At 40.9% G+C, this 23,880-nt stretch overlaps 1 protein-coding gene across 1 annotated transcript; it reads left to right on the top strand.

The window, feature by feature from the left end:
- Positions 1–4,617: 4,617 nt before the first annotated feature.
- Positions 4,618–23,220, top strand: Rnd3 (Rho family GTPase 3). Its single transcript, XM_042683542.1, has 5 exons — positions 4,618–5,039; positions 5,459–5,546; positions 17,122–17,231; positions 20,194–20,328; positions 22,061–23,220. The coding sequence occupies exons 1-5, from the start codon at positions 4,890–4,892 to the stop codon at positions 22,310–22,312; spliced, it is 735 nt and encodes a 244-aa protein (XP_042539476.1). The 5' UTR covers positions 4,618–4,889; the 3' UTR covers positions 22,313–23,220.
- Positions 23,221–23,880: the final 660 nt, after the last annotated feature.

Here is a 23,880-nt window from a genome sequence, read left to right as displayed (position 1 = left end):
TTGCACAGCTGTATCATTTCCTGTTGGCTAAATATAAGGGCTAAGTCCACATAGCAACAGTAAATCATATTAGCATTAATGAGGACAAAACAGGACCAAATACTTAAGCCCAGGCTGGAGTACTCCTTCTACATAGTAGAGGCCACTCATCAGTATGCTGGCAAGATAAATAGACATACTTTTAAGAGATATTAAAAGAAAAGATGAGCAAGAAAACAAATAACAAGTTCAATCCTTTGAATCATATGAGCCTACTTTCTTTAATTCCTCTTTCAAAAAATCCATAAAACAAGTAAAAACAAGCCTCCTATTTTGTTGATTTTACATAAGGCCAGTTAAGTGATCATCCTCTTCTGATTGCAACCAAAAGTAAGAGATAACTGTGAAACTGACACTTTTACTAAGGAGACATTTACAAGTTTATACTCTTGCCCTAATCCCTCATGATTTAGAACTATTCGAGAGGCATCATCTTATTAAATTCTCAAAGAGAATGCCAAGGACTCCTGCCTGCATTTTCTAACGTAATGTCTGTGAAGGCCTCCTGTACATTTTTCTTGTTTTTATGTCATTTTCTCTCTGTTGATCAGTGATGCCTGTGAGTAACCTGTGCTGCTCCTCATTGTGTACTTGCTTCTTCAGACATGTCTGTCAGGGCTAAAGAGAGACAGACAACAGTGAATAAACAATTAGATTGTGTCTTAAAATATTTCGTTGTGAGCTGAGATCTCCATGAATACATCTGACTTGGAAAGGGAGGTGTCTGCATTCTGCTTCTAAATAGGAATGTTCCAAAGGACAGGGCATGCGATTTTCTAAGCAGCCTTATTGTGCAACTTAGAGAAGGCAGATAGTATTGTCTTCATGTAAGGATGAAACTAAGGAAAAGAATGCAGTCAATGTTTGCCCAAGGTCAAACAGTGCGTTGGACCCAAATCCAAGTCCCTGACTTGTACTCTCGTGCTTATAGAAAGAACACAGAGCTATTGTTATTTATAAGTCCTCTGCCATTACTGGATGAGACTCTCAATTAGCCCTCTCTCCAGAATTGGTATTGGCACCGTTTCTACACATGAAGGATATTCACTAATAATTAAAGGGTTAATCACAAAAGAAAGAATTTCTAAGCTCAGTTTGTTTAGGCAACTAGATATGCATTAAGAAGACCATATAGAAATATTTACTGCTTGTTTTCTCTTCTTTTTTTTTAAATAATTTTTTTAGTGTGAAAATACTGTACAGAGGGGTTACAATCACTTGAGCAAGATAATGATTTCTCTTCTTTTGTTTCAGGAATAAGTCAGAAAAGAAGAGTGCTAATGGGAAGACAAAGGATGATCAACAGAAAGAAATAAAAGGAAGACCATCAGTTAATATATGATTCCCCCAGATGAGGCTTTATGCCTTCCAATGAATGTGTCCTTAGAAAATCTTTCACTGCTGTCTAAAATTTTGGTGCCCACAAGACCTCATCTATATTTCAATCTCATATTCTCAATGAAGATGGGTAGTTTCAACAAGATTGTGCAACTAGTGACAGCTAGGTATTAAAGCCAACCATTTCATTCATTCCTATAGCATACCTGCTAGCCTTTTGCTAGCCCTCCTATGATTAACTTCACATTGTCCTTACATGAAAATCTAGATTCCAAGACCAGTTAATCAACTCATATTCTTTTGCTCCCTTCTTTCAGTGGACCTTGGTCATTCTGGCCTTCCCTAGGTTCCTCAAACCTACCAGCTCTTCCTTCCATATCACCTTTCTGTTCTCCATTCCCTGGACATCCTATTGGCTGGTTTGTCTTCATTGTTAAAGACTCATTCCCTATATAGAGGCATTGCCAGGGACTGAGGTCCAATTTCCCCATAAATTATGCTCCAGCTTGCCATTCTGTTAATTCACAGGGTTTAGCCCACTTGTTCTTATTTATGCACTTTCTTCTGTGTGTATTGCTTCCCTCTCCTTTGTCTGGAATGTTTCCCCTGTGAGAGCAGAAAACAAGACTGACATTGATTACTGCTCTATCTGCAGTTCCTAGAACAGTGACTGACATTATAACAGGTATTTTATAAACAATGGTGATAATATATTCAAGTTAAAATATATGAAAAATATACCACACACTGAGGACTAAGAATTTAAAGAAATGAAAAAGAAATAGTTCCTATGTTAGGAAGATTCGAAGCTGGTGCCTTTAGGGTCATTTCCTACTGTATTTTATATCCCTTCAATTTTATTCAGCAATTGGTAGATTCCTGGATATTCAGGTGACCTGATTTCCAAAATAGACATACAGTAGGATTCCAGATTATTCACTGGTAACGTAATCATACCAGTTGTTTTGCCTGGGACAGACTCCTTTTACACCTGTGGTTCTACCATAATCATTGATAATGCCCAATTTTGCACTCAAAAATATAGCAGCTAAACTGATATGTTAATCATATTCATTGGTCAGTCAATTCAAAATAATAATGCTAGTTAAACTGATTTAACAAGTAAGCTCAATCAGTTGAGGAATATGGAAGTTCAAGTCATATGTCTGGAAGGGAGTAACTTTATAAATTAAGGATATGAGAAAAGCCAGGATAATCCTATCTATTAGTAGATTAACTAATAGGGGTTAGGGAAGTAGTTCTGGGAAGAGTAAATCTGAGTTACTGTGAAATATAAAATAGGTTACACCTGTTTATTTTGCCAGAAACTGTTCTGTAAATAATTAATTTGCATTTCCTGATAAAAACTATTATGATTCCTATTTTAAATATGAGGAAACTGAGGTTAAATAATCCATCCAATGTTATTTAAAAGACTATGTGAAGCTTGGGACTGAAATATACTTTTTCTTGATTTCCTGGCCCAATTATCATTCCTGTAGCCTTTCAAACAATCAAGCAAATCATTTGATAAAAATCTTCCATGCTTAAATAGGATTAGAAATGCTAGACTATACCATGTTAAGTATACTACTTTTCCCTGGGCCTGGGCACTGTCCCTCAGCTCTTCAACTCAAGGATAAAGCTCTACCACTTGAGCTATAGCACCACTTCCAGCTTTTTCTGCTTATGTGGTGCTGAGGAATTGAACCCAGGGCCTCATGCATGCCAGGCAAGCGCTCTACCACTGAGCCAACTTCCCAGCCCCTCTAAAGGGATTTTTTTTAACATCTGTAATATATCATCAAATTGGTAAGTCTTGAAGGGGAGATAAGGGCACATGTCTCCCTCACTAACTGGCCAGGACAGCTTAGATATAAAAAGGCTCTTTGGAGCAAATTTTGACAAATAATACTCTGTAAGAGCCACGGCAAAGCTAGCCATGCTCTTCCCCATGGTAAGCCCTTTCCCTGTATAAACCTGTACGTTGGTCTGGGTCAGAGCTCTCTTTGGGGAAAGCTCCAGTTTTCTTAGCTCTAGAAGGAATTGGAGAAGATCCCTTTTCACTCCCTGTAAGAAACTTCCTTTGCATCTCATCTTACTCTTTACAAGCTTCTAAGTTTCCATATAAAGGGAAACTTGTAGATTCAAGTTAGTTTGGGCCAATGTCCATTCTATAAGGAAGTAACTAAAACCTTTTTAGCCTTTTGGGTATGAAGACAATGTTCTCCTAGAACAAATGTGTGGGCTGTTGTCATTTTTTAAAGACCTGCTGTGAGGAAGAGTTGGAAAGCTACAAGTTCAGATGCAAAAGAAGGGTTAGAGAGGGGCTGGAAGAAGTTTGTGCCTTCTCAGACCAGCAGAGAATGTTTTGATTACAGAATGGCACATGCCATAGATAAAGGAATGAAAGGGCAGTGTCACAATTCCTTCCTCCCAGCCTCCACTGCAAGAGGGTGGTGGGGACAGGGAGGGTTGCAGCTAGCACCCTAGCTGAGCTATGTTTGGGTCCTTAGGGTAGGAAGACTGAGTTTCTAGTGGCCTTTGTTACTCACTTATGAGCATCTTCCACTTGCTACTTTTCTCCCTTCCCACCATTTATCCCCCTCTCGAAACTTTTCTGCCTCCTCTTGAATGACTGAAAGCTCACATGTTTCTAAAGCCAGTGTACTTACTATAATGACAAACCAGCCAGAAACAACCTGGATTAGCTATTATTTTACCACCTGTGCATCTGCATGACCCATTTTTCCCTTTTGATGCAAATATTTTTTTCGTATGCTTTATTATTTGTTTGTTTATTCGTTTATTTATTGCTAATATTAGGGATTGAACTCAGGACCTTGATCTCTTGCTTAGCATTTTCCATCAAGACTGGCCTTCCTTAGCATTTGGCTTGCGTAGGAAATCCTCAAAGCTTCTGAAATGGAGAGAGTGAGCCTCTCTAAAACCATTTTTCACTGAATTCCGTAAAAATCAATGTGCACAGACATCAGTGTTTCCTCTCCTTCCGGTTGTGTACAATTCTATCCTTCAGCAAATGGCATTTGGGATCTACAAGTTGTCCAGAGCCTTGGTCTGAAATCCCTCCCGCATGGTACCCTAGAGGGCGCGCTGCTTACATTTTCTGCGATCTCGGCGACCGCGCCGGCTCCCAGGCTCCATAAAAGGGGAGGAGGCGGATCGGTTTCCTTCTCTCATTGAGAAAGAAGAGGATTGGAAGGCCGGGCGTATAAAGCCTCCCAGAGAGCGTGAAACAAAGCAGTCGGATCGGAATTGGACTTGGAAGGCGCAGCGTGGAGTCGGGCATAAAACTTGTTGGAGGGGAGTAACGAGTCGGCTCCTCTCGTTCTCCCCCTCATCCACGCTGTGCTACAGGGGGCTCTCCCACCAGCCTTACGATTTATTTTTATATCTGCGTTTTTAAAAATATATATAGAGAGAGAAGTGTATAAAATATATTTTCTTCTTACGGGAAAATTCCTTTTCCAAGAGAAAATAAGGCAACATCAATGAAGGAGAGAAGAGCCAGCCAGAAACTATCCAGTAAATCTATCATGGATCCTAATCAGAACGTGAAATGCAAGATAGTCGTGGTGGGAGACAGCCAGTGTGGGAAAACAGCGCTGCTCCACGTCTTCGCCAAGGATTGCTTCCCCGAGGTGAGTGCGTCTTGAGAGGGGGTGGCCCGCCGGATCCCCCATCTCCAGGTGACTAGTTAGATCTTTGCAAAACGGGTCATTCTCACCCCAACTACTTCCCTTGGGTTCCTCTGCTGAAAAAGGGAAGTGTGCTGGCAGAGGTTAGGGGCCGGGACGCACCGTGCTGCACCTAGGGTTGTTCGCTCCCGAAACTTGTTCATTTCTGGGTGCAAAGCGTGGGATGGGGAGATTTGGGTCAACATATCTGCGAGAAGCCGGTGGGGCGACCCGGATCTCCGAGTGTTTAGCATGTAGATTTTCTTCTTCTTCTTTTTTTCTTAGTTGGAGATCAGGGTAGGCGATTTTTTCCCCCCGAGCATGTTGGATGGGTTTCGTGTATTTTGAAATAATCTTCTTGCCTGTCCGTTTTGTTTGTCCAGAATTACGTCCCTACAGTGTTTGAGAATTACACGGCCAGTTTTGAAATCGACACACAAAGAATAGAGTTGAGCCTATGGGACACTTCGGGTAAGAGTCTTGGGACCGCGTGGTGCTGGGGGGAGGGGGGGCGCCCAGCCTCTGCGGGGCGCGCAGGACCCAGAGCTCCACAGCTCTGCGCGCCCCGTTAACTTTGCCCCTCCGAAGGGTTCCCACGGTCCACGCTCGGTGAACATGTTACCCTTTCTGAGCGCGGACTGGAACGACAGTGAGGATTTAGGGAGTTGGCAGTGGGACCAGAAAGGCACTGTGTGCCAAGAGGGTGACCGGGCGCCGCCTGGAGCTGCGCACGGCCGAGTGGCCTGGTGTAAGTCCGCCCTTGGGGCCGTGTCCTAGCGGCCTGGGTAGTAGCAAGGATGCTTGGGGCAGCGCCTGCGCCCCCGCGGGATCCCCCTAGTCGTGGCGATCGGATCTCGTGGTTCGACCCGCGATTGGGCAGGGGGGCGGGGGAGCACGGGTAGCGATGGTGGGAGAAGATTCTCGCAGCCACAAGGTTGCGTGCGGAGTGCGCGCCTGGGGAGCCCGGAGTGCACGGCGGCCGGCGGCGTCCGTGACGCCTACCGCCAGGAATGCGCTGGAGGCGCGGGCGGCGCAGAGGCGGGGCAGCCTGGGCCGCCGCCGCCGCCGCCTCCTCTCCTCCTCCTCCTCCTCGTCCTCCTCCTCGTCCTCGCGCCGCCCTCGCGCCTGCGGTGCCCACCTGCGGCCGAGCCCTCCACTTTGCCCTCCCTGTGATCAAGCCGTTTCCCTCGGGTGATCCCGCTGCTCCCCCGACCACGCCAATCTATTGCCTCACCCTCCTCCTGCCTGCCTGCAGGGCTGCGGGCAGCACTCACGAGTCGCCTTTGACCTTCCCGTCTACTTGAATTATTGGCTCCGTGGTGGGTAAATTTCAAAGTTCTGCGGTTCAAGGCCAGGTTATTGCCTTCCCATACGCCCACCCACCTGGCGCACGGCAGTGGAAAGGGTGAAATACTGGCGGGTGGAAAGGCTGAATGAGTGGTCGGGGCAGTGGGGGCGGGGCACCATCTGGAATCAGGCTCTGGGACCCCAGCATCCCGCGGGGCCTGATGGCCAGGGAGTTCTGTGTGTTAAAGGATGACTTCTCTGGAGGATCAGAAGCCATCAGGCAGGAAGGGCCAAGGCCCCTCCACGCAGGGAGCTGGGCTGGTGTTGGACCCAGCCCCATCCAGCCAAATCCCGGCGAAACTAGCGAGGAGCGAGCGCACAAGTGCGGACAAGTAGGTTTTGTTGTCAGGCGGGGCGGGGGGGGGGGGGGGGGGTGGCCCGAGGTGGAGCGCTGGGAGTGGCCTCGTGGAGGTGCCTCTAAGAGCTTCCCACAACCCTGGGCTTGAACCTCTGGAGCCCTCCCCTCCTTCCTCCCCCCCCCCCCCCCACGAGGGACGTGGGGGATTAAAGAGCAGGAAGCAGGGGCCAGACTTAACAAGGTCGCCACAGGCAGTCTCCGCACAAAGGCAAGCCCAGAAGTCTCGCACGAGCGCCTCTCACGGTCGGTGCCAGATGCTCCGACTGCGGCAGTGAGAAGGGTAAATTCCTTTCCCAGGAGAAAGAGGTCCTTCCTTGGACAGTCAAACCATGATCTCGCCATTGTTTTGTATTGGGAGTGCACAGAACAAATGCTATCGAGACTGTGTTGATGGATGGAATCTTAGTGATTTCTTATTTCGGTCGTTCCTATCATCAGAATTATGCAGCCCAGGATCCAGTACCCAGCTCCAGTTCTCAGACATATCATGGCAATTGTTATTCCTAGTGAGTAGGACTGCTAGAGTTGTGCCAGTAATTAGTACCGGTACTTCTCTCGCCCAACCCTGTTTGGACCTAATGCTAGGTGTTGGGTGGAGCAGTGGGTCTGATCCAGTGACTGATACAAAGCTATGTTTTGACTTAGCTCCTGGTTACCAGAGATCTCTGCGCGCAAATCTAGCTCCCTGAATCTCTCTCTCTTTTTTTTTTTTTTATCATTTGGAGAAGGACACTGAGCTAGATAATGTGCAGAATCTCTCCTAGTTTTGCGCTAATTGGCTTCAGCGCCCTGAACAAGCATGTCTTTTTGTTTCCCAGGATGAGTTCCCAGGTTGGCTTCAGCTCCAGTCTCAGTGGATCTGGCATTCCTTTCCTGGGGTTTTCACAGTTTACCACAGCAAGCAGCATTCTGGGCAGAGCCAGGCTGCTATCTGGTGGATTTAGGAATGAGACTTATTTGGATAGGGAGAGGGAATGGGTGGCCTTTAGGAATGCTGGGCTGTACCTTCCTGACTACAGCTCCAAGAGTCACAGGACCACCAGCAGAGATTTTAGATGAGGTGGCTAAAGGTCAAAATTGCCTCCTTCTTTTTCTTTAAAGAAAAGACACTTAATTTTTCAAAGGCTGGCAAGTAAAACACAATATGGGTAGTTTATAGTTGGAAACTGTCCTTCCATCATGCAGATAAATATCACTTTGAATATTTGCAAGCACTTAATCAAAACCCTGCAGTTCATAGTCTTTGCACACATAGCAGAATGCCTTGTACACAGTAGTCATGCAAGAAAACCTGATGCATGAATAATATGTGTTGTTTCCAAGGAGATGAGGTTTCCTGACATTCCCACTGAATTACCTGAGCTCTAAGAATGGCAGCTTCATCAAATTATGAGCAATCACCTGAAAGAAAGTCAGTAGTGAAAGAATCACTTGTAGGTTTTTGTTTTGTTTTGTTTTTGTTTTTTGGTTCTGGGGCTTGAACTCAGGGCCTGGGCGCTGTCCCTGAGTTTCTTTTGCTCAGGGCTAACATTCTACCACTTGAGTCACCGTGCCTGTTCTAACCTTTTCTGTTTATATGGTACTGAGGAATTGAACTCAGGACTTCATGCATGCCAGGCAAGCACTCTACCACTAAGCCACATTCCCAGCCCTGTAGTTTTTATTTAATGAACCAAAAACATATGTATGTTTCACTAAACAATAAAACTGTGGTAATAAAATATTATATTGCAGTATTATTCAATATTGAAAGATTGGGATTTAGACTTATTCAAAAGAGAAAAGAGATACCAGGATATTATTTAGAACTCCATTATGTTGCTGGAAAGGTGAGATGTTAGTTAATTTAACATAGTCACCAAGCACCACTTAAATTCTAAGAATAGCCCACTTTTACCATGGAACCCTTATATCAGCAAGTTGTCATTTCAAGTATCTTTAATTGTTGCCTCATTTCATCTCAAGATTTTCATGGCAAATTTCTGAAGGTTAATTGTTTTTGACAATGTCTTGACAATTTTTTTTTTTTTGCCCACAGATACTTGTTTAAGTTGTGAAAGCAATTGCATATACTTATGCCTCTAGATGCACGTTTTCTTTCCTAGCTGCTATCATTTATCTCTGGAGAGAAAATGAAGGCTAAATCTGTCAAGTTTTAAATATCCTTTTTCTCCCTTTCTACAAAGAGATTCATATTGGAAAAATTGGGTGTGTCTCATTTCTTTTAGGGAGAAAACATAATCTTTGCCTTTTGTGTGATACTCCTATTTAGGATAGCCTTCCAACAGAGGATGGATAAGACCAAAACAGTTGTTCTCTTATTTAGCCTCTATATTTGAATGACATCTCATCTTCCCTCTATCCCTCTGAGCAGTCCTATGACCATGCATAAGAAAAACACTTCTAATTTGGGCATGAGAAAAAAACAAAGTAAAAGTGGGATATGTGGGGGGAGGAGACTTTTACATCAAGACAAAAGGAAATCATTCATTTAGTACTCTATGAAATCCTGGAACTTACCATTTCCTTTCTTTTCTCCCCTTTCTTCCTTGGTTGTGCATTTAATATAAGCAAGTTCTCTGCTAGGCCTGAGGTGGTGCCATTCTAATTAAAATATGGTCTAGAAGCATTGGGAAAAGGGGTGAGAAAGATGCTCTTCTCATTGATAGCCTAGGATGAGCCTAATATATTCAAGTTCTTGAACTCCAGTGTCCAGAGTTCAAGATGCAAGTTCAAGTCCTAGATGCAAATGGGTTTTTCTTACTGGGCTTCCCTAGTGCTTTATAGACCCTCTAGGGCATCTTCAGGTAGAAAACTTGCTCTGTCCTCTCCCCCAAGCACACACTGGTGAGAGTGACCACAAAGGGTTCTTTGGGCTATCCCAGTGCTCCAGAGCTCACCCCAAAGTAAACAAAACATCTCAAGATGTACTGTGGAAGTCATGGGGAGATTTTTGAAGATTTTTGTTGATTTTATTGAGAAATATTTTCATTAGGATCATTTTTATTAATGGCTGCAGAAAATCTCTGAATGATTTTCAAATTTACCCGGTGAATTTCTGGGGAACAAAAGGGGATAATGGATTCCATATTTTGAGGTGTTCAGTGAGAGCTAAGTTGTTCTAATATCTTGTGCTTTCAAAATCTGCCACATTTGCCAAGCATAGAGGCAATTTGTAGCATGAAGCCAAATTCTTACTAATAATAAGAACTTAGTCATTTAAGGATCTCCATATCTTTTCCTAGGAGATTTGATTGCTGTGTAATTTCAGTACTTGTGATCTAGGGAGTAATTGTCATTCATGCCAGCTTTTAAGCAAGGCAAGTTAATGTACATTTTATTTAAAGCATATTATTAGTTTTACAATATTCAATTCAGCTGCTAAGAATCCTCATAATAACTATGCTATTGCTTCATGCATGCACTTTTGAATCTTGTCATGATGCAAACTGCTTTAGGCCCTGCATGCTAAAGTTAGCACTTTTTTTTTTAGAAAAAAAATTAAATTATAAATTACTATCTTTAAATAGTTAAAGTTAGTACTTTTCATATTAAATTTTAGCATTATCAACAAAGAATGTAGTAGTCATTAAGTTTTATATTTAAATGAACTTAGAGGAAAGAAAATCCTGCTTATGGCTTCACTTTGAGGACAGACTCCTATAAACATAAATCTATCTACAGTGCTATATTTATAGCTTGTACATCATTTGAAGAATGGTCTTGGTGACAAGTGGTAATATTTTCTTAGAGGAATGGAAATGTTTCAGTTGTTTTGGAGGTTTGTGTATAATCAATTCAGAAAACAGCTTAAAAAGATACCACTGGTCTCTCTCTGTGTGGTGTGTGTGTGAGAGAGAGAGAGAGGAGAGAGAGAGAGAGAGTTTGGGAAGGAAGTGGAGGTACAAACTAGGCAAGAGTAAGTTCTGCCCTTAAGCTATTCACAATCTAGTTAATGGTAACAAGGCAAACAAAAATATAGAAAATGTGAGTAACAATAAAATTTTAAATGCTGAGCAAGTGGATGAGGTGTTCTTTCCTGGGAGTCTGAGAATACCCATAGTATATATTAAGGAGAGACATGGAGATATTTCTGGGTCCTAGTTATAGGATACAAGTCTGGAAGTGTGAAAGCTGGATTTACCCATAGGCAACAAGATGCAAGGAGTTGTTGGAGGCCACATGGCCAGCCCAAGCCCTGGCACTGAAGTGTGCTCATGGTAACCATCACCATTCTTTTCCTTCTCTTGAAGTTGACCCAGTTTTTCAGAAGTCTTTTAATATCCCTCTTACTTGGGAACTTGCTTACATTGCCTGGCTACCAAGGAAAACATGATTCTGAAACTTGAGATTTCCAACTTAGGTTTCTCATAAAAAGGGACAGAGTTGAGGATTTGCAAAGGAGGCAGAGAAGCAAGAGTGCTTATGATGTGAATTATCAAGGGCACAACTGCTCCAGATCATGAACTAGTAATGATCCCTAGGAACTTGGGGGTTCCCAAGTAGGGTTCAGTTCCTGAGTTTTAAACATTGTAAGAGATATGGACTAGGGTAGAACAGATAGCTGAGATGATAGTATCTAGTAAGCAACACAGAAAATTCTGTGTGGGGATTTGTCTACCATGCATGTTTCCACTTAACCTATGAACCCCAGCCCCAATGGAGGAGGAGCTGTGAATCCTTAAGTCTTCATCTCTGTTTCTCTTCTCTCTCCCTCCTCCCCTCCTGCTTTCAAATCCCATTTAGTACCAGGTTTTGGGTTTTTTTTTTTTTCCCAATCTATTTTCATAAGTTGCACATTTCAGTGAAGAGCCCAGACTGATCATTCTGATGCCACCTGAAATAACCAGATGTTTCCTCATTAATCCAGTTCTTTTGCATACAAATATGACACCAAGGACCATTTTATCTCCAAGTATCTCATGGTGCTTGGCAGGCTGTGCCAAGTGAATTAGCTATGCCTTGATCATTTTCTGATGGCCTTGAAATGTCTTCCGAGTTACTACATATTGGCAACTTTCTCAGTCTCCTTTGACAAAAGCAGAAACTTTATAAACATGGAATGTAAAGCTGTCCAGCCAGTTGTTATGTATATTGGCTTTGAAAAATGAGCCTGAGAATGAATAGGACTGTGACATTCACCACAGTAGGTGAATTCTCTCATAGGACTCCACACACAGGAATACGTGAAACATAAAGCTTCAATCTATGATGAATACTAATCCAAGTGTTTTTTTTTTTTAATTATACATATGCAACTCTTACTTCCTCTATAATTTACCTTGGTTCCATTTCCAGTAAAATATTTTGATTCTTAGGTTCTTTCAATAAGACTAGGAGCTTAAAGTTAACTTTTTATTTGAAGCCCCCAAATAAAAATGTCACTTTTACTTTTATGACTTTTTATCCAATTGTGTATCTGCATAGCCCCCAGAAACTAAAAAAAATACTGGTTACATTTTTATAACAACATATAAGTGCCTATACATTTTCATAAGATCTTCTCATAATTTCAATGGAAATTATGATTCATCTGATTCTATAGAAGAAACAAACAAAATATCCTTTCCCTCCCCAGACTGTTGTGGCATATTTGGGGCCTGGTGTGTGTAATGCAGACAGTTAGTTGGCAAAACAGAGCCTTGTGTTGAATCAGATTATGAAAATTCTGCCCAGACTTGCTTCACATTCCTGAGATTGCTGCTGATTTAAAGCTTTCACTATGATTAGAGATGGCATGAAGGGAGAGCCTCTGTAATAACTGGGCAGTCATGCAGTCTCCTGTGTTAGCTGTCATGTACTCTTGGTGGCTTCTGAAAATACAAAAAGTTAATAAATCTTGTCTGCAGTAGACCTAACCCATTGCACTTGATAGAGAAACTTCTCATATTAAGATTTAAGAGTAAAAAGCTACACTTACCATATGTCCAACAAAAAGTGTTTTCAATTCTCAGACTCCTTTAAAGCCTTACAGTGTTTGAACTGGTTTTGCCTAAAGTCCATAAAGCCTCCCTTTGGGCATGGCTCTTCCATATACATTTAATGATGTACATATATGGCATGTTCTATCTCTGCAGAAGGATGATTTCAACAGGCAGGTATGTGTCTGAAGAATTAGTTTCTGGGTGAGGCACTTTGTGACTATTCTTGGGCTGGAAATTTTGCTCTCACTTGAAATTAATGATCGTGAAGACAAAGATGAGTAAAAGTACAATTTCAAAATGCCTTTTGAATTTTGCTGATTTTTGCCAAAATTGAGCAACTAAGAATCCTGAAAGAATACTCTACATTTAAAGGAAAGGTATAGGTATTTGAAGGGAGAGGAGGTGCAGATTTTTACGTATTTTGTTGTTTCCTTCAATTTTCTCTTTGAAAGTCTAGTAGGTTATTTGGAAAGGACCTTGGAACAACAGTGCTGTGAGCTTTTTTGGTTTTTTTTTTTGGGTCTGGTCATGGGGCCTGAACTCTGGGCCTGGTCCCTCAGCTCTTCAGCTCAAAGCTAGCGCTCTACCACTTGAGCCAGAGCGCCACTTCTGGCTTTTTTCTTTTTGCTTATGTGGCCTCATGCATGCCCAGGGCCTCATGCATGCAAGGCAAGTGCTCTACCACTGAGCCACCTTCCCAGCCGCAGTGCTGTGAGTTTTAAATTTGACCAAGAGTAAGAGAAATGTTAGAATCTGCATATTCTGCATGCTGGGAAAGAGCTTTATTTGACAAAAAGAAAAAAGCTTAGCTTTAATGAACTTTAATTGCAGTATATTCTAAGGCACTAGACTATATACCACATGTACAACAGGACCTACCGTGTGCTTCAGTGGCAGTTTAATCCTTGTATATATAGTAAAAACTGTTCACCTCTCTTTTATATTCACACAGGTAGCAACTTAAAAGCTTTTCATATGCCTCTTAAAATAACAACAACCAAAAAAGCCTATAGAAGTCAGCTTTTTTTTTCTCACTGTTTAGTTTCAGGAATTGTTGTAGGACTTTCCTAGGTTAGGAGATAAAGGATTCAGAGGGACATTGTTCCTGCTTTCTGGGTTTTGTTTCTGCTTCTTCCTTCGGTGGCCTTTTGCCTTCCCTGCTTTGCTTCTTGCATGACTAGAGCATTCTTGGGATTCCTTCTTTTCTCTCTCACATGCTTGAGATTACCAAGCCTTCTTCTGCAGCTTTGCTACCTAACTTCCTTCCTGCAAGCTCTAGAAGAAAGAATTGGGCCCTACAAAAAGATCAAGGAAGAAATTCAAAATGTGTATAAACCTTGTAAAGCTACTCACTCTACCCTCAAAAGTCCACATTAGTTTCTTCCACTCCAAAAGTTTTGACGTTAGCTGATCAAAAATCATAAATGAATAAGCAGTCTTATTATCTTTAATAGCAAGTTACTCTGATCCTTGATGGTCAGAAAGATTATACCTGTAAATAATAAATGTGAAGATTAGTTTTATTAGGACCTTTAGACACTCATGGATCTAATAGCAGCATTGCTTACTAACGAAAGTAATAGGGCCAGATTGGAATATCCTTCCTAATTAGATCTTGTTTCAAACTTTTAAGAAGCAGACCAGTGGTACTCATAATATTCAATGTACATTTGTGGAAATAGATAAATAGAGGGGATGGATGGGGTTGGGAGACATGGGGGAGAATGATGAAAGGTGTGACTTTGATCAAGATATATTGTACATATGAACTGACATGTTGGCTTGAAACCCTTTTGTACAACTACGTGAAGATAATTAAAATACATTTAAAAAAAATGGATCACCTTCTTCCTTCCACAAGCACAGTGGGTATCTTGAGTTCTACACATATATTTCCATTCCATTCCAACTGTTAGATGAAAACAACAGCAGAAGCAAACTTTCGTCAGAATCTGGTTTCACTTGAGAAAGTTGTTTCACTTCACAATTAGTCCTGAGCGTGAATTTTGCAGACATTTGCATATAATCTCCAAGCCTGGAAGCTGGCTTACTTTATTTTAGTAACGTCTCCAGCCCTTACTCTGCCAAAGGCTCACTCAGCTCAAACACAGACCCCTTTACAGGCCATAAAACCTGTGGAGGAGGGGAATCACCGTCTATAAAGGGTGGGGTATTCCCACAGCCACGTGGCTATCCAAATGGTACCACTGTCCTCTGGATTCTCCTGGTTTTCCCCATTTTAATTAAACTAGTTCTGTCCCTTTGGACTTCTTTAGCTACCTTTCCTCATTTTTAAATCTGGAAAAGATGGTCTCTTGTTGTGTAGAGCAGTGTAGGCTGGCAGATGCACAGGAGTATCCTGTCTTGAGGGAAGTGGCAATTGACACTGGAATGTTTCCAGAATTGTCTTTCCTATTGTAAATAATTTCTAAACAAGGGGATTTTTTTTGACACTGGTTTAATGCAGGCAGTTTGACTGAGTTGGGGGACAAGTTATCTCTTGCTAACTTTGAAGAGTAGAGAAACTCTTATGAAACTTGTTCAGCATTGGGATTTCTGCTCTGGAATTTTCTACCTGTTTAGAAAGTGATCAAAGTGTCAAAGTTAAACTTTGGACAAAGAAACAAGGAAAGTTACAACAAAGAGTGTAAACTTTAGCACAAACTCGGGAATATTAATATATAATACTAACCTATTAGTGGTTAAAAAGGCAGTCCCAGTATGCCACGTTTAAGACAGCCTCATTGTGATATAGTTGATGTTGAAAGGGACCAACTTTTAAAACTCTGTGTCCTGCAAGTTTTGTAGAAATGCCTTCCAGTTGTCAGGCTTTTGTTATTCCAGGATCCTAATTCCAGAAGTGACTAAAAAGAGGCTGTTGTGGCACATGATAATTCTGGCTCTGACTGTTTACTGATTCATACTTTTCTTCCTGATTCTTAGAACATTCCTTGTTCCTTGTATAACACACACACACACACAACCTGAAGTTGTTACTTTCCATTCATAAAGCAACGGTGAGAAAGCACAGTATAACTGAGCTTCTTCAGAGACATGGGATACACTAGATAGTGGACACATCCTAGCTACTGTAACTTCTAGTCACAAGGACAAACTCTTGAAAAATAGGATTATTGTAGAAATAGGAAAGATGATTTTTTAAACGTTCTCTTCTCTATAGTTTGACAATTGAGCTTTTGGATGTATCAAGGGATAACGGCTCTGATATGTTACTGCTAGAAAAGGAAAATTATGTTGGAGTGAATAGGAATTTCAAGGAAACTTCGGCACTTTAAATTTTCTGTCTGTACCGGAGTAAAAAAAAATACCTAAGTTTGCTTAGTAAATTGATTTTCGTGTATTTTTGTGAAATGCCAATATATTAAATATGATTTCTTCAATGTAGCAGTCAGCCAGCTGGATTTCATTTTATAGTTATACTAAATACTTAGCTTCACATAAATGTTCATCATTTGGAACTCTTAAAGGAGAAAACAAAAACAAAAAACAAAAAAAAGCCTTCCCAAATGAAGTCTGGGGTTCGATTTATTGGCTTGTGTCTTGAACTTTTAGGCCACTCTAGACTTAGCTCTGGCCAGGATCCTTAGATCCTTAGATCAGTGTCGTTCTTAAAGGTGGAAGGATATATATAAAAGCGACATGATGCAACATGGCATTTATTACACTCCTGTTGCAACAGGAAGAAAAACCATATAGGATTTGAGGATAAGCTTAAGTAAGCAAGCTCAAAGGTCAATGGCTTATCCAAACTTGTAACTTCAAAGTAGAGGACTCTTGTGTGGTTTGCCGTTGTTTCCTTTGCACGAGTGAGCCTTCCATCTTCCCCCTCCCTGTTCCCATGCACGGTTGCACCAATCTTGAATTTTGTTATCTTTCCCCAAAAGCAACTCAGCTTTCAGTGCTTGCTTTTAACAGAAGTGACAACATAGCCACAATAACCCTAATAAATGCTTAGGAATCCTTTACTGAATTCCAGCTACTGCCTGGGTTTATTTCCTCCCAGATAAATGAGTTGTATCCTTCATTTGATGAAGGAAGAATCAGAGACACAGACTCCTGAGGCTACCAGCTTCCTCCCTCTTCAGTGACAGAGGGAGACTTGGTTACCTGGCCCAAGGAGCTTCTCCACTTTACTCAGGTTCTTTCCAGCCATATAGTCTTTGAAATGTCACCTTTAGATCCTGGCCCTCCCCTTTCACCCAGGTCAGACAGATAGGAAGCCCCAAGGATTATGTGGTATTGATAAATATGTAACTAACCCTGGTGTGTGTTTGCATTGTATTGTTTACACTAGAAGTGGGAGAGTGTAAGGATTTAGTCCAAAAGCGTAGAGTTAATGCATGACAGACTGTAGAGACTTTTCACCTGACACCTGTGTGTCTTTGTTTCTTCTCAGGGTCTCCGTACTATGACAACGTCCGCCCGCTCTCTTACCCAGACTCTGATGCTGTGTTGATTTGCTTTGACATCAGTAGACCAGAGACTCTGGACAGTGTTCTAAAAAAGGTAATGCTGGGAATTGATGACAATACTCTGTGTCCTGGATGATATACAAATAGAGACATGTGGTTGGCTGGAATATTCAAAGATTCTAGTTAATTTCCTGCCTTGTATTTTGTAATTAAAATATTGGAAAAGATGCTTACACATAAAAACAGTTCCTATAAATATGTCTCACCATTTTTGATAATTAATATGTTAGAAATATTTTTTCACAGAGTTGGGAAACAAATTACCTTCATGAACTTCCATATTTGTTTTAGGGGGAGAAACAATACAGTTAAGAATAGTTGCATTCAAATACTGTCATATTCACATCTCCTTTCTCTTTATAGATTGCATCCTAGTTGTTTATATTCGACCACTTAATCAAGCTATGTTTCAGTTATTATAGAAACAAATGATCTTAGTCTAGGAGGACTAGGAGCAATACTGACATATCTTCAGACAGAACACTATAAATTATGTTTAGGTATATGCCAAATACTAATTTAAAAAAATGTAAGCCTATTGGAAATCATCATGTATACCTGGTTTCTGGAGGTAAAAGTAAACCAGCTTCTGTAGGTGAAGAAAAAACCTGAACAAACTCTTGATAGAATGAATAGGCTCAAGCTGGAAGGGAATTAAATTAAAGAGGATGTAGTGACAATTCTAGGGAGGGCAATGGGATGGAAGGGCAATCCTTGGTCTCTAGAAACTGGGACTCATCCCCTAGAATTCATCATAGATAAGTGCTTGTTGATGGAGCAGCACTGATTATTTAAGAACCCTGCCCAGATCAATCTTTGCTGAGACACGATTCAGACAAGAATATACTCTGGGGCTGGGAAGGTGGCTCAGTGATAGAGTGCTTACCTTGAGCTGAAGAGCTGAGGGACAGCACCCAGGCCCAGAGTTCAGGTCCCAAGACAGACCGAAAAAAAAAAGAAACCCACAGGAATATACTGTCTCTAATGCTTGTCAACAATTGCCAGATTTACAGAGAGGGGCTAGAGTCATTACACAGCTGAAGAGCAATGTAACAACATGTCTCATTCTGGCTGTAGATAAAAGAGGTGGCTTATTTGCTGGAGTTTTTAGTTGATGTTGTATCAGGTTATGCATAATTTATAATGAAAAGGCTTTTCTCCTGTTTATTTTGCTTCTGTCTTTTAAGACAAAATGAACAGTGACTTGACCTTATAGGTACTAATGAGTGTGTTTACATTCAAGTGAGGCTTAAGGCTCTCCATAACCCCTGCTATGTTTCTTCTTGATTAATTGAGCCTTAAGTCCATGAATATAAAAAGTTAGAGCATGAAAAAAGGAAAGATTTCTTACTCTTTTTTTTTCCAGCGAACACATGGTTGATACTCCTAAATAATTCAGGAAGAGATGTAGGAAGGAAGGTCCCAGTGGACACGTTAGGCTCTCATGGGAAATGTGTTACTGTCCTCAATCCATTGGGGTACTGTAGACCAGACATTCTTGTTTAAAGAACACCTCTAGACCTGGAGATGCCCTCTCTGGTGGTCTGTTTAATTACTCTTACAGTAAGCTCCTTTTATCTAGTATTATACTTACATATAAGACTCCATTACCCCTGCTATTTTGTGAATTCCTTTCCAGAAGACATGGCTGTATCTTAATCATCTTTGTCATCACCACAGAACTTTGTAGAGCATTTACGACATATTTGTGGATGTGGATAGAAGTGTCAGTCCTATCCTCAGCACTCAGTGCCAGACCTCTTCTGTGAGCCCTCAATCCTTCCTCCCACTGATAATCCTCAAACTTGATGCACAACTACAAAAAGGCAGCTGCTTGCTTTTAAAAGAGGACTTCTGGACTTCCCTGCCAGGCATTTTTGAAGGCTAGAGAGCTTTTGTTAAGTCATGACATAGCTAGTCAAGTTAAACTGCTTGAAATGTTTAGTTTACACAACTTAAAATCTAACTTAGAGGCATATCATGCCTTCCTGGTAGCTTAGGGCCTTCCACACATAATTGCCCTATATGGATTTGGCCCCTTGAAGCAGGACATCCTATTTTTTTTTTTTTTTTTTGGTGTGGCGGGGAGGAGGGACAGCACGGGACTTGAAATCAGGGCCTGCGTACTGTCCCTGAGCTTCTTTTGCTCAAGGCTAGCTCTCTAACACTTGAGCCACAGTGCCACTTCTGGCTTTTTCTGTTGATGTGGTACTGGGGAATCGAACCCAGGGCTTCATGCATACTAGGCAAGCACTCTACCACTGAGCCACATTCCCAGCCTCTATTCCTTTTTTTTATTAGCTATAGATCCAATACCTAAACAACACCTTGACCATATGGTGGCATGTTTTAGTCTTCTTTGCTGGAATCTGTAAAGAAGTACTTATTTAGGTGTTCTGTCTTTTTTTTTTTTTTTGGTCAGTCATGGGGCTTGAACTCTGGGCCTGGGTGCTGTTCCTCAGCTCTTCAGCTCAAGACTAGCGCTCTACCACTTGAGCCACAGCACCACTTCCAGTTTTCTCGTGGTTTATTGGAGATAAGAGTCTCACAGACTTTCTTGCCCAGGCTGGCTTTGAACCATGATCCTCAGATCTCAGCCTCCTGAGTAGCTAGGATTGCAGGCGTGAGCTACCAGCACCCGGCATTCTACCTGGAAAGTACTACGAGCTCAACATTTTCAAGGAGGTAGACACACATTAGAATGGGTGATTATAAGATACGTATCCTTCAGAAATATTCAAGTAGTTTAAGATACAATTGAAAGTGCCTTTTCTCCATACCCAAATGCCTTGCAGAGACAGATGAGAATTGATAACAGCATGGTTAGGCATTCTTGATTAGATCCACTTTTCAAAGTGAAACTTGATTATCATCTTAAAAAATAAAGTTGGCTTCTTTTTTGGGAATTTCATTTACAGTGTCTAACAGTTAAGGGATTGTTTTTACTCTATGGATATCAGTAATTTGCTAATTTTTCTTGTTCTCTCCCCCCCCAGTGGAAAGGTGAAATCCAGGAGTTTTGTCCCAATACCAAAATGCTCTTGGTCGGCTGCAAGTCTGATCTTCGGACAGATGTTAGTACATTAGTAGAGCTCTCAAATCACAGGCAGACTCCAGTGTCCTATGACCAGGTATGTATGCTATTAGTGTAGAAAAACACACAATGAGAGTGAAAGAAACGAAATATTCATGATAAATAAGACCCAAATCAGCTGCTTCTCTGGAGGTGGTCAACTGTGAAATGTAAAATGCTTATTCTTCAGGAGCATAATCACATATTTAAGTACATCAATGCTTGATTATATATTACCCTTGTATGTATGTGAAACCCCAAGAGGTTTAGAAGTCAGTAAGCTTAAAAGAGAATATGGTCAGAATCAGTACCTCTCTTTAAGAGAGCTATTATTTTACACTCAGCTGCCCAATAAAATACTGAAACAGACCATTGTCAGTAAAATAGCCTACTCCATAAAACTACATTTTAAGAGATTCACTTCTACAGGTGTTTCCCATGGGGATTTAGAAAGGACAATCAATTTCAGACATGCATCCTTTTAAAACCCATAACCAGATTCTAAAAAGAGTTTATGTTGGAGTAACTGAAATGATAGAAAATATTCATCATTTAAAATATTGCATTTCTGAGCCAAGTATAAGGTGGACATTTATAATTCCAGCACTTGGGAAGCTGAGGCTAGAGAGCTCAAGTTCAAGGCCAGCCTAGGGTTCATAGAAAACTCGAAGGCAGCTTGAACAACATAGTAAGATCCTATCTACAACAAATAAGACAAAATAAATTAAATAAGAAAAGATAGGTAAAATATTGCATTTCAGAACTAGGCATGTAGCTTAGTGGTAGAACATGAACAGGCTCTGGTTCTAATCCCTAGTGCCACAAAAAAAAAAAAATCAAACTGAAAAAATACCATAGTCATCTTCATTTTGCATTTCTACTTAACACGTGTTTCTTTAAGCAAATCATTTTGATTCTGTGCATATGCTCATTGTGTATATTGCTAATATCATCCACATTTAGCAAGTACAGATTTTGTGTTTCCTTAAATAATAGATGACATAATAGCATTAATCACTCATTATTACCCCTGTGTTTTGCACAGCCCATTGACTAGCTTTCAATGTCATTCAGAGTCAAAAAGAGAGAAAAGATAGTGTCCTATGGGGGAGCTAGAACAGACTCTACAGTCCAAAGCCCCTTGCCACATAGAAAATGTACAGTTAGGTTCATGATCTTCAGCTCTCTTATCCAGTGGTGAGAGTCTGAGACTTGCTATGACTGGAAGGCCTCAGTAACCAGTTACTTTTTTGGGGAGGGAGGGGGTCCGGTCATGGGACCTGAACTCTGGGCCTGGGCACTGTACCTCAGCTCTTCAGCTCAAGGCTAGCGCTCTACCACTTGAGCCACCTCGCCACTTCCGGCTTTTCTCTTTTTGCCTATGTGGTGCTGAGGAATCGAACCCAGGGCCTCATGCATGCAAGGCAAGTGCTCTACTGCTGAGCCACCTTCCCAGCCCCTAACCAGTTACTTTTGGTTACAGTCATCTCATCTCAAGTATTGTATGATCACTGATCCTGACTCGTGATCAGCCCTTAGAACCTACAACATTTATTTCTAAATAGTGATAACCAAGCATTTTAGGATAGTGTCTTGACTGCAAATAGACATAATAAAATAGATTACTTTTTTTAAAAAAAATCTTTATTTTTTGCAATGATACTAAGAAAATACATATTAGAAAGTGTTTTGTAGTGCAGTTTTATTTTGTAGCAAGAGAAGACACTTTATTTTATAATCTTCCCTTCAAGTCTTATTACTGATTAAAATTCTTTTCTTTTGCTTCTCAGGGGGCAAATATGGCCAAACAGATTGGAGCAGCTACTTACATTGAATGCTCAGCTTTACAGTCAGAAAATAGCGTCAGAGACATTTTTCACGTTGCTACCTTGGCATGTGTAAATAAGACAAATAAAAACGTTAAGCGGAACAAATCCCAGAGGGCCACAAAGCGGATTTCACACATGCCTAGCAGACCAGAACTCTCAGCAGTTGCTACGGACTTACGAAAGGACAAAGCAAAGAGCTGCAGTGTGATGTGAAACTTTTCCTGATCTTGAATGAGGACAAGAGAATCTAGTGTAAAAAAAAGAAAGAGAGAAAAGGAGCAAAACAAGTGAAATCTGAGTGAAGTGCACAGCCAAAGTCACATATATCGCAGGCCCCTGAAGGGATAACTGTGTTTTTGGAATCCTGTCCTTGGCACGTAGATCGAGTGGTGAGAAGTGAATATATTGAAGAGTTTTGACGTGTGACTTGAAAGATATGCCAAAAAAAGAGATACAGATGGGCTAAAGATAGATGAGGAGGAATGCGAGTACTTCCAAGAAGAAAAAAATCACACTCTGAATGGTGCTTGCTTATTTTTTGTTATTGTTGTTTCCTTACAATTTGTTCGTGAATCTCTACTTTGATTTTAACTTTTCAATGTTTTAGTTGCCTTTACAAAAAGTATATATTAATATACCATCCTCATTGGGGAACTGGCACTGTGACCTTAGTGTTTAGGTTTTTTTTTTTTTCCTAAGAGGATGTGATCTAATTTCCTCCTAGCTCATCATTAAAATGGAAATTGTATCAGGACCTATGGGATTCCAGAGGAAAACTTCATGAGGCTTTGAAATCTTGCCTTCCTGAAGATTGCTACTGAGCAAGATAGTTTTAAAAGAAAGGCTTTTGAGTCCTTGCAAGATGTGTAGACCAGCACTACAAAGATCGCCTAGATCAAATAGGAAAAAAAAAATGGTGTTGTTTTTTATTCTGTCTGATGGTTCTGTTCCTCAATGTGATCGTCATTAACAAGTGGTATATTGCTCAATGTAATATTTTTGTGCACTGTTTAGAGAAGAGGGTTGTGATTTTAGGTTTTTTTTGCCATCGTTGATAAAAATGCAAAGTCAAATAAAAAGTGTCTTGCTTTGGTGTCATAGAATGATTCCAGGAGGAAAAATATAGGTACTATTTTCACCAAGAGAGTAATAAAAGAAGAAATAGTAGCAGAAAGCTCAGTTTGTAAGTAAAGCTGTCTGGAAGGTAGTTACCAAATATACAAAGCAAAAGGACTGTTCTTTTGGGATGAGGCTCCAAAATTGGCAGCATCTAATGATCTGTTGGCTCGGTTCACTTTCTTTAATTAAACATCCATGTGCAAAGGATACATTTATCCAAGCTTTGGAGAATCCCTAGTGGAAAATTACATGTCAATCCTGACATCACACTGGGGTACTTCGAGAGTGACTGCTAAACCTCACTTACCCAGATTCCCAAGCCATGTTCAAAACTTAATGCTTATTGTGACAGTAGAATCATCAGCATTTAAAATGGTTTACAGTTATATATTATTTTTTGGACCAGCTCATTTTAGAGATGCTTTCAAAAAAGAAACCAGGAATGATTTGTTTATTGTTGGGGCTTGTTGAAAACGAGCTTTCTTTCCCATGATAATGCTTCATTTTTGAAGTGTTGAAGCTGTGCTCCCATGAAATTATGGCAGGAGAAGGGGTTAAGGTAGTTACAACACTCAATTCTGTGTCTAACAAGCACTTTGTTTTGTCTCTGCAAGAAGAATACCATTCCAGGCATTTCCCACAAAATACAGAACTTTTTACCA

The sequence above is a fragment of the Dipodomys spectabilis genome, unplaced genomic scaffold (assembly GCF_019054845.1).
Source record: "Dipodomys spectabilis isolate Male_0828 unplaced genomic scaffold, ASM1905484v1 ptg000081l, whole genome shotgun sequence".
Taxonomy (NCBI): domain Eukaryota; kingdom Metazoa; phylum Chordata; class Mammalia; order Rodentia; family Heteromyidae; genus Dipodomys; species Dipodomys spectabilis.
Note: the sequence above shows the minus strand (reverse complement) of the source record. Positions and strands in the feature narration are given on the sequence as shown.